General features: G+C 44.7%; 1 protein-coding gene across 2 annotated transcripts in view; it reads left to right on the plus strand.

Moving 5' to 3' along the window:
* Positions 1-11587, plus strand: part of rab38 (RAB38, member RAS oncogene family) — a 37551-nt gene that overhangs the window by 19421 nt on the left and 6543 nt on the right. The window contains exon 3 of one of the 2 annotated variants that reach the window (XM_033022459.1): positions 9240-9245. The exons of the other annotated variant lie outside the window; for it this stretch is intronic. Within the exon in view, the coding sequence (XP_032878350.1) occupies positions 9240-9245 (6 nt within the window). The remainder of the gene's footprint in view (positions 1-9239; positions 9246-11587) is intronic. 2 annotated transcript variants of the gene reach the window in all.

The following is an 11587-nucleotide window of genomic DNA, read 5'->3' on the forward strand; positions in this document are numbered from 1 at the left end:
ACATCTTTCCTGTAATGAGGCGACCAGAAATGTACGCAATACTCCAAAAGTCATATGGAGTGGCATCATGACTTTCTGACTATTCTTTTGAATGCCCCTAATAATGAAGGCAATCATACAATGCGCTTTCTTTACCACCCAATATATTTGTGCTGGCACCTGTAGTGAGTTAAGAACTTGGACTGCAACATCCCTCTGGAATTAATGCTGTTAGGGGTCTTGCCATTAACTGTATACCCTCTGCTTATCCACTTTGGTGGCAAGAACAGGAAGGTAGATTATTATCTGAATGGTGTCAGATTAGGAAAAGGGGAAGTGCATCAAGGCCTGGGTGTGCTTGTACATCAATCACTAAAAGTAAGCATGCAGGTACAGAAGGCAGTGAAGAAAGCTAATGGTATGTTGCCCTTCATTGCGAATGGGATTGAATTTAGGAGCAAGGAAGTCCTACTGCAGTTCTACAGGACCCCGGTGAGACCGCACCTGGAGTACTGTGTGTAATTTTGGTCTCCTAATTTGAGGAAGAACATTGTTGCAATTGAGGTAGTGCAGCGTATGTTCACCAGGTAACTTCCCGGGATGGCGGGACGGTACCCGGACGTGGCGCCGACGGACAAGACACCGAAACAAAGAAGTGGAAGCCAAATAACTGAATGGAAACTAAGCCGAAACGCTAAATAACCGAATGGAAACAAAGCCGAAATGCCAACTAACCGAAAGAGTGGGACGCCTAAATGCAAACTAACCGAAAGGACGGGACGCCTAAAAGCCAACTAACCAAAAGGCTGCATCACCTAAAAGCAAACTCATCGAATGGTCGTTCTGCCGAAACGCCACCTATCGGAAAGGCGGCGTCGCCTACAAGCCAACGAACCGAATGCCGCTCAACAGAAATGTCAAATAACGGACATGATGTTGCCGGGGGGCGGGACCTGTTAGTGATTGGTCCAGACCCCCACGTCCATCACATCACTGTGGAGGGATGAACATTGTCCCACACCTCCGCTGCACCCGACCCACAGCTTGCGGAGCGTGGCCGTGGGAGAGTGGGGGCCGTCCTGAGGGATGCGCACCTTCGGCCGCTTACAACTTGGTGCTTGGGTTCAAATTGCCCAGTCACCTATGGCTTGTGTGGGAAAATGACCCCCACCCTCCACCCCAACCCCACACCAGGGCATTGTTCAACCTATCGTAGAAAGAGGCAGGCATAGCTAGGGCCCATGCAGGTGGAGACTGGAGAAGGGGTCATCGGTACAGCAGATGCTGATTTAAACCGAAGATAGAGACAAAATGCTGAAGTAACTCAGCGGGACAGGCAGTATCACTGGAGAGAAGGAATGGGTGACATTTCTGGTCGAGACCCTTCTTCAGATTGATGTCGGGGAGAAGGAGATACATAGATAAGGAACTGTAAGGTGTGAATATAGGACAAAGGGAATGAAAATCAAAGAAAATGTAGAATAGATCAATGTTAGCTGGGAGAAGGTAATAACAAAGCGAACAGAGATAAAATGTAGTCGGAGACAGTAAGACTGGTCGGAGAACTGGGGAGGGGGTGGGATGGAGTGAGAGAGAATGCAAGGGTTACTTGAAATTAGAGAAGTCAATGTTCATACCGCTGGGGCGTAAACTGTCCAAGCGAAATTTGAGGAGCTGTTCCTCCAATTTGCGCTGGGCCTCACTCTGACAATGTTTCGCTGGGCCTCACACAATGAAATGCTCTCAAAATATGATTTCACTGTTGAAGAGACTTATCGTGTAATGTGGGGCATTTCAACACAAGATAATTGATCCAGTTGCCTCTTATCAACAGTGGAAGGATAAAGCACAGTAGCAGAATATAACCAAAAAGGTCTGATAAATGTGCAAATGTATCATTATATAACTCAACAGTTGGAAACCCATTCTTTAAAAAATATTCTTCTTCTTCTTGCGTATAGCGTGCACAGCCTAAAGTTGTAGGACAACTTGTTCTATTTGATCTTATTTGATTGTGCACGCCAGGTTGATTGCATTCGTTGAAACGTGAAGGTTGCAATCTTCCACCCCATAAAAATAATTAATAACCAATCGTAAATGCAAGTAGTTGAGTTGCAAATTGAGGATAATATTTAAAATTAAGGAAATGAAACAACATTTAAACGCAAAGCTGTACTTTAATCTGCAAGGAAATGCAGATGCTGAAATCTTGTGTAGAAGACAAAGTGCTGGAGCAACTCATGGGTTAGGCAGCATCTTTGGAGGACATCTCTGGAGGTCTGAAAAAGGGTCACGACCCAAAACGTCACTTATCCATGTCCTTCAGAAATGCTGCCTGACCTGCTGAGCTACTCCAGCACTTTGTGTATAACACTTTCTTTACTTAACTGACTGAACTTGTGAAATTCCACAGTAATAATGCCACCTTATTGCTGCTGAACTAAATATAGCAAACAGGATTAAAATCAAGCAGAGAACGTAAGCAGACAGATGAGACTGCAGGACAAATACACAGGTTTTTGAGGGCAAACCAAACTTATTGTCACCATAGGTTGAAATCAAAACTACTACCAAATGCATGGTAATATTAGTATTTTTTTAAATCACCAATATCTGGTTTTGGATTTCATCATTATGCATGTGTACTGCATATTTCAGCACACCTTTGATGCAAGATTAACTGATTAAAAATGGATAACTGCAGATGCTAGGAGTTTCAAATTACACTACATAAACTTAACAGGGACATTATTAAAAAAGATAGGCTGTTTCATATTTTCATGTGGACATTAACATGTGGAAATATTGCCACGTTCTCAATTTTATATTTTTCTTTAATCCTGCTTTACCTGCAATTCTCTCTAGTGTGCAATGTGGTGCAGGACTTAGGACACCAGGAGAGGCCTGAAGCACGCATCCAGGCCATTCCAAACACAGAAATGTATCTTCAAGTCTCCATCATTTTGCTCTCTTTCTCTGCTGGTGGCCATGTGACTCATGAGGCACATCTGCACTTCATTGGTGAGGGTGGTTAAACTTGAAGTGGGTATCCCTCATTACCCACAAGATCATCCTGAAGTCTAGTTCCTGGAATGAAAACGCCTGCGATGTTAGAAACATAGAAACAGAAAATAGGTGCAGGAGTAGGTCATTCGGCCCTTCGAGTCAGCACCGGCATTCAATATGATCATGGCTGATCATCCAAAATCATTACTCCATTCCTGCTTTCTCCCCATATCCCTTGATTCCGTTAGCTCTACGAGCTATATCTAACTCTCTTGAAATCCAGTGAACTGGCCTCCACTTCCTTCTGTTGCAGAGAATTCCATAGATTCACAACTTTCCTCATCAGTCCTAAATGGCTTACCCCTTTCTTAAACATTTTGCTTAATTTATTATTTACGTTGTTGGGTAAGAGTTTAGTTTAAACATCCAATAAGCTGCATTTTTTAAATGATGTATTTAAGATGCCGTGACAATACATTATGTTAGATGACATAAATGGTGAAACAAGGACATTGCTTTGGCTGTCTTTGTGGGGAGGCCTGTCAGCATTAGTAGTAACACAAGAACAAATGGACCACCCTGTTGATGGCATTTTGGAAATGAGTCATTTCATAGTTCCTGTCGGCAATGATATACCTCGGGTGCACATGAAGAGAAAGTGTGTATCACATCTTCAAGGCTGCAGCCAGGACTGGAATTCTAATGTAAGTGCAGCATTCCAAAGCTGTCCTGCTTCTGCTATTTTAATTACAGCTTAAAGCTACATCAAAATGACAAATCCATGCAGAATTTCTCAGTCATGTGGTAAAAGTGTCATCAGATTTGGATGGTGAGGTCACGCTCTGTTTGCACTGAGGAGTGGTTCAAATTTGCCCATTTCCTGCAGATTTGTGCACAATGCTCCATTCTTTGCTTGCTGAAGGATATCCAGGCTAACCCTTAAGATTAAATAATCCCTTGTAAACGGGCTGAGTCTCTGTATCTGTTTCATCTTATTTCCCCACTCTTTTGGGAATGATCATCTTTGCAATATCTTCTTTATTAAATTGGAACCTTCTCCACTCCATTCTGATGCCTATTATGAATCTATCCAGTGTATCCTGTGGGATGGATACAGTAGAGAATTGGTGGATTTCAGGCCATTGGCAGGATGGATAAAAAATTACTCGTGCAGATTCCTGATATTGTTGATAAAAGGTCATGGTTGTATCTTTAATTTTCTGATTACAAAATGCACCTGCTAGCATAAAGCATCACGAGGGTAGCAATAGAAGGCCACAATATTACTCTGGAAAGACAGATGTGCTGAGAAGAAATAGCACATCATTCAGCCTACAATTTTGGCAAATAATTGTAGTGCCATTTATTCTGCTGGGTTCCTGCTGTTTGAGAGGACATGCTGCATTTTAATTGCAATGGGTTTCTGAAGGCTTGAAATACGACTGAATGGGGTAGAACAATGAAGTAATCTGTTAGCTGCACAGGTTACCTGCATCCAAGATGAGGAAGATAGATCCTTAGTACCAAAATGTTGAAGTCAATAAGGAACACTCAGTTATTAAACAGGGACATGTAACTCTCCTCTTTCACTCTTCTCGTATCTGACTCCCTTTTGTCTCCTAGTCCCTTTTTTAAAAACCAAAAATAGATTTATTCAAGTATTTACAATACAAAAGAATTCAAAAGCAATTCCATCATCATAGTACAAGTAAAACAAATATTCTTAAATAAATATTTTGCAATCCTTATTAAGGATGCATTCCACCCCCATGGTGCCCAGCGGTCCTGGAAATGCACCATGGTGCCCGTGGACAGTGCGTAGTCCCTCTCTAGTACCACCCTGGCGCGGACATATTCCCGGAAAAGGGGCAGGCAGCCAGCTCGGGTCTTATCTGCTTTTTGTCTCCTTTAGTCCACTTTTGTCTCTCTTTTGTTGAGCAGAGTCAAGAGAGTTTTTTATGGTCATGTGTCCCAGATAGGACAATGAAATTCTTACTTGCTGCAGCACAACAGAATATGTAAACATAATACAAAATGGAAGATGAAAGTTCAGTGTGTCTATAGATCATAGACCATATATACACAATAAATAAACAGATATGGTGCAATAATAATAATAATACTGTTCAGAGCTTATTTGATGTTGTGTTTAATAGCCTGATAGCTGTGGGGAAGAAGCTGTTCCTGAACCTGGATGTTACAGATTTCAGTCTCCTGTACCTTCTTCCTGATGGCAATGGTGAAATGAGTGTGTGACCAGGATGGTGTGGGTCTTTGATGATGTTGGCAGCCTTTTTGAGGCAGTGACTACGATAGATTCCATCGATGGTTGGGAGGTCAGAGCTGGTGATGGACTGGGCAGTGATCACAACTTTCTGCAGTCTTTTTCGCTCCTGGTTGTTCAAGTTGCTGAACCAGGCCATGATGCAGCCAGTCAGCATGCTCTCTACTGTGCACCTGTAGAAGTTTGAGAGAATCCTCCTTGACATACCGACTCTCCGTAATCTTCTCAGGAAGTAGAGATGCTGATGTGCCTTCTTTATATTTGCATCAGTGTGCAGGGACCAGGAAAGATCTTCGGAAATATGCACGCCCAGGAATTTGAAGTTTTTGACCCTTTCCGCATCGTCCCGTTGATATAAACGGGATTGTGGGTCCCTATCCTCCGCTTCCAGTCCACAATTAGTTCCTTAGTTTTACTGGTGTTGAGAGCCAGGCTGTTGTGCTGGCACAATTTGGTCAATCGATCGATCTCACTTCTATACTCTGACTCATCACCATCTGTGATTCGTCCCACAACGGTGGTGTCGTCGGCGAACTTGATAATGGAGTTCGCACTATGTCCGGCTACACAGTCATGAGTATAGAGTGAGTTCAGCACGCAGCCTTGAGGTGCTCCAGTGCTGATTGTTATCGAGGATGACATATTTCCACCAATATGGACAGACTGTGGTCTGTGAATGAGGAAGTCGAGGATCCAATTGCAGAGGGATGCGCAGAGACCCAGGTCCGTGAGCTTGGTAACCGGCTTGGAGGGGATGATGGTATTAATAATAATAATAATATATCTTTTATTGTCATTGCACGTCAGTGCAACGAGATTTAGTGTGCAGCTCCACTGATGTCCAAGAAAGGTAAATAAATACAATACATAAATAAACAAGCTGAATTGATTGACGTGACCATCTGAGGGAGACTGTCCAAAGGGGGTGGGTGGGGGGCACTCATTAGGGCCGGTTCAGAGCCGCTATAGCTCTTGGGATGAAACTGTTCCTGAGTCTGGAGGTTCGGGCGTAGAAGGCCTTGTAACGTCTGCCGGAGGGAAGAAGTTGAAACAGACCGTGGCAGGGGTGTGATGAGTCCTTATGGATGCTGAGGGCCTTCCTGAGGCACCGCGTGTGGTAGATGCCCTCCAAGGCTGGTAGCTCTGTCCCGATGATCCTCTGCGCTCTGTTGACGACGCGCTGAAGAGCTGTCCTCTCCGCCTCCGTGCAGCTGAGATACCACACAGAGATGCCATACGTTAGTATGCTCTCTGTGGTGCAGCGGTAGAACGTTGTCAGCAGCTGTTGGGGCAGACCAGTCTTTTTTAATGTCCTCAGGAAGAACAGTCGTTGCTGTGCCTTCTTGACCAGCGCGGCGGTGTTTGTGGACCATGTGAGGTCTTCTGAAATGTGAGTGCCCAGAAACTTAAAGCTGGACACTCTCTCCACACTTTCCCCATAAATGGAGATTGGGTCGTATTCTCCAGAATGGGACCTCCTGAAGTCAATGATCAGCTCCTTGGTCTTGGAGGTGTTTAGTGCCAAGTTGTTATTGGCGCACCAGTCCGCCAGGTTCTGCACCTCCGCTCTGTATTTTGTTTCATCACCGTTGGTGATCAGCCCAATCACTGTTGTGTCGTCTGCAAACTTCACGATGGTGTTGGTGTCGAATGCAGGGACACAGTCGTGAGTGAAGAGGGAGTAGAGCATGGGGCTTAGTACACAACCCTGTGGTGTGCCGGTGCTCAGGGTGATGGTGGAGGACAGGTGCGGGCCCAGTCTCACTGCCTGCGGTCGCTCCGTGAGAAAGTTCAGGATCCAAGCGCATATCGGTGAGCTGAGGCCTAGCTGGTGGAGTTTGGTGGTGAGCTTGGTGGGGATGACCGTATTGAATGCAGAGCTATAGTCAATGAAGAGCATCCTCACATACGTGCCCTGTCTGTCCAGGTGAGTCAGGACAGTGTGAAGGGCCAGAGAGATGGCATCCTCTGTCGATCTATTTGCCCTGTATGCAAATTGATGGGAGTCCAGTGAGGCAGGGATGCTGGATTTAATATGGGAGAGGACCAGCCTTTCGAAGCACTTCATGGGGATTGGAGTCAGGGCAACCGGCCGGTAGTCGTTGAGGTTGGTGATTTTGGACTTTTTCGGCACCGGCACTATGGTGGCTGTTTTCAGGCACTTGGGGACCGTTGCCAGAGATAGAGAGAGCTGTAGGCTATGAACCACAGCCTGACATACGCGTTTTTGTTGTCCAAGTGGTCCAGAGCGGAGTGGAGAGCCAGTGAGATTGCATCCACCGTTGACCTGTTGTGTCGGTAAGCGAGCTGTAGTAGGTCGAGGTAGGAGCTGATATGCGCCATAATCAACCTCACAAAGCACTTCATGACCACAGACGTTAGTGCCACTGGTCGATAGTCGTTGAGGCACGTCACCTTGCTCTTCTTGGGCCCTTATTATTATTGATGCCCTTTTAAAGCTGGTGGGAACCTCAGACCTCAGAAGTGAGAGGTTGAAAATGTCTATTACAGGTACTGACTTCCCCACCATCGAAGGGATCTACAGGAGGTGCCACCTCACAGAAGTAGCCAGCCTCAACAAGGACCCACACCACCCTGGCCACCACCACTCTATCACTTGCCAGCCTTTGTGATGCAACCAATCAATATGCTCTCTACCGTACACCTGTACAAGTTCAAGAGATTATTTGTTTCCATACTGAATTTCCACAATCTTCTACGGAAGTAGAGTCATTAATGGGCTTTCTTTCCAGACAGATCTGCAGAAATATGCATGCCCAGGAACTTGAAGTTATTGATTTTCTCCATCACCAACCCATCGAGGATCCTCATCTTCCTCTTTTGAAGTCAACAATCAGCTCTTTGGTTTTACTGAAGTAGAGATCAAGGTTGGTGTTATGCCACCAAAGCAAATAGATGATTGATCTCCCTCCTATACTTTAACTTATCAGTCTCCTTAATTCACCAACAACAGTGGTCTTGCTGGCAAATTTAAAGATAGAGTGGGAACTATTCCCGGCTACATTGCCAAGGACATTGGAGATTGCACATTCTCTCCATTGATGTTTCTGCTGCATGCCATGTATTTACTCCCAGACTTGGTGGTAGGGGTAATTTGCAACTGTAATTTAGCAAAGGCAAGTGGCAAACTATTCAAAGTAAGTATGACAGAAATTGAGAACAGTCTAATTCAGATCCAAATGGTCCCCAGCGATGGTAAATGAAGACAATGGCTTTGATCTTCCCAATATCCAGCTGGAGGACGTCTCTGTTCATCCAGTACGGGACACTGCTGAAATATTGCATCAATTTAAAGACCTTGTCAAGGAATAATGGGAAGGGAAGCTTGGTGTCGTCAACAGATATCTTAAACACTTTTTGCCTTTTTGGAGCAGTATCTAAACTATCTTGGAAGTGAAACTGAACAGATGGGAGGCATTCACTTTGATCCTGTTCTGCTTGCATCGTCAGTAGTCGGTGTTAATGATTCCTTATGTCAGGTTAGTGAGAGTAAAATCTACTTTGATTTTGCTTTAATCTTTCAGTTTCTGGAAGAGCTTCCTCACTGGCATGATCGAAAGGTTATGCAAAGTACTTTTAAGTTCCGTGCCTTTCTTGTAACGCTCCATCTCCTCTCCCCTTGAAGATGCCGGCACTTTGGGCATTTTCCCACACATTTGGCGTTTCACCATCAGCAAACCACTATATAACAAATTATAAATGTCATGTTTACTATTTTGATGTTTGGTTAAAGTACTATCTATAAATATAATTTATACTTTCAAGTGCGAGTTCTTCTGGCATATGTTGTCCATCACTCATGCTAAATACCTTTATTGTTTTACATTTCACATATACCAGTAATTATTTTCCTATTTAATTTATTTTGCTCAGTTTTATTTTAAAATAAGCTTAAAAAATTCAAAGGCAAACGAGGGACACAAAGTGCTGGAGTAACTCGGTGGGTCAGCCAGCATTTCTGGAGAACATGGATATGTGACTTTTTAGGTTAAGACCCTACTTCAGACTGATTGTGGTCGAGGGAAGGTGGGGAGAATATTGGAAGAGAGGAGGGGCAGGGTAAATCCTGGTGAGCGATAGTTGGTTACAGGTGAGTGGGGGTTTGATAGGCGGATGGTGGAACAAAAGCCCAGAGATGAAAAGACAATAGATGTGAGGCAAGAATAGAAGAAGTGTGAATTGTGAGGCCAGAGTAAGGTACTGTATATAAGTCGAGAGATACAAGATGCTGGAGTAACTCAGTGGGTCAGGCAGCATCTCTAGAGAAAATAAATAGGCAATGTCTCGGATTGGGAAGGAACATAAGTGGAAGGGGAGGGGCAGGGGGAGGGAAGAAATAGGAAACACGGGTGAGGGATCCATCTATGACAACAGGGGATAATCCAAATTTACTAAAGAAGGAGGACATCTCAGATGTCCTAGAATGGAAAACCTCATCATGGGAGCAGATGTGGCGGGACTGAGAAATTGATAGTGTCTTTGCAAGAGGCAGGGTGGGATGAAGTGTAACCGAAATAACTGTGGGGGTTGGAGGGTTAGTAGTAGATGTCAGTCATGAATGTATAGGAAGGAACTGCAGATGTTGGTTTAATGCGATTGAGGCAGTGCAGCATAGGTTCACAAGATTGATCCCTGGAATGGCGGGACTGTCATATGAGGAAAGATTGAAAAGACTAGGCTTGTATTCACTGGAGTTTAGAAGGATGAGGGGGAATCTTATAGAAACATATAAAATTATCAAAGGACTGGACAAGCTAGATGCAGAAAAATGTTCCCAATGTTGGGCGAGTCCAGAACCAGGGGCCACAGTCTTAGAATACAGGGGAGGCCATTTAAAACTGAGGTGAGAAAAAACGTTTTCACCCAGAGAGTTGTGAATTTGTGGAATTCCCTGCCACAGAGGGCAACGGAGGCCAAATCACTGGATGGATTTAAGAGAGTTAGATAGAGCTCTAGGGGCTGTTGGAATGAAGGGATATGAGGAGAAGGCAGGCACGGGTTATTGATTGGGGTCGATCAGCCATGATCACAATGAATGGCGGTGCTGGCTCAAAGGGCCAAATGGCCTCCTCCTGCACCTATTTTCTATGTTTCTATGTAAATCAAAGATAATCACAAAATGCTGGAGTAACTCAGCGGGCCAGGCAGCATCCCTGGAGAGAAGGAATGGGTGATGTTTCGGGTCGAGGCCCTTCTTCAGACTGGACGTTCATGGCAATGGGGGCCTGGAAATTGCAAGTCATTGAAGAGTTGACCAGCGTGTGAGGTGTCTTGGATGTAGGTTGGAAGGGACTGGACAAGAAGGGTTTAGGATGGAATCAAGTTATTTGGAGATGAGTCTGTGGGGCAGGAATGGGAAAAGATAATGAGTCTGCTGAGGCAGTTCTGTTTGTAGATATTGGGAAAGAGATAGAAGTGGGAAGTGCAGGGCTGGGGAACTATGAGGTTGGAAGTTGTGCAGGGAAGATCGTCAGAGGTGATGAGATCAGTAACCATCTGGGAGATGAAAGAAATCACACTTATTTCCTTCTTGGCTCTTTTATTTGTTATTTTCACATTAGATATATTTGATCTATTGTTTCACTAAACTATTCAAATGCCCCCTCCTTTCATCCTGTCACCACCTCATCTCTATATTCATTTGTTCTATGATTATTTTAATAGTTCCTTTGTCTGAAACACACAAAACACACACATGCACACAGACATCATCCAGACACATACACACACACACACACACATGTATACACATACACACAATGACACACAGGAACAAACATTTACAGATGGATACACACAAACACCGGGCTGCCAACATTGGGTGAGAGTTGAGAGTGAGAAATTGCGAGGGAGCGTAGCGACCGATGGGGGGAGGGTGTCCCCCTCCCATAGTAGGCTCCGGAGGCTGCACCAACGGCCCCATTCCATGGGGTGTGGACAGAGCAGTCGACGGACATAGAGCCACCGAAGGTGAGGGTGGGAGGTGTGTGCCGTGCATCAGGGGGGAAGGGGGAGGGGGGTTGGTGCTGGGACCACCGCCGCCGTGTCTCACCTATCACACCATCTGCATGGGAGAAACTAAACTACTTTTTTTCCCCCCAAAATCATCCCGCAGGCTGGTAGTTTGATAGCCCTGCTTTAAACCAATCCCCTCTAATGCTTGAATCACATATCCTGGGAAAAATACTATGCATTCACCTGATATTCCCCTCATGGTTTTTACTCACCTCTAAAACAATTTTTGCTTTATTTTGAACTTTCAGCACCCGCAGATATTTGAGCGTGAGAAATTTTGTG

The sequence above is a fragment of the Amblyraja radiata genome, chromosome 6 (genome assembly GCF_010909765.2).
Source record: "Amblyraja radiata isolate CabotCenter1 chromosome 6, sAmbRad1.1.pri, whole genome shotgun sequence".
Classification (NCBI taxonomy): domain Eukaryota; kingdom Metazoa; phylum Chordata; class Chondrichthyes; order Rajiformes; family Rajidae; genus Amblyraja; species Amblyraja radiata.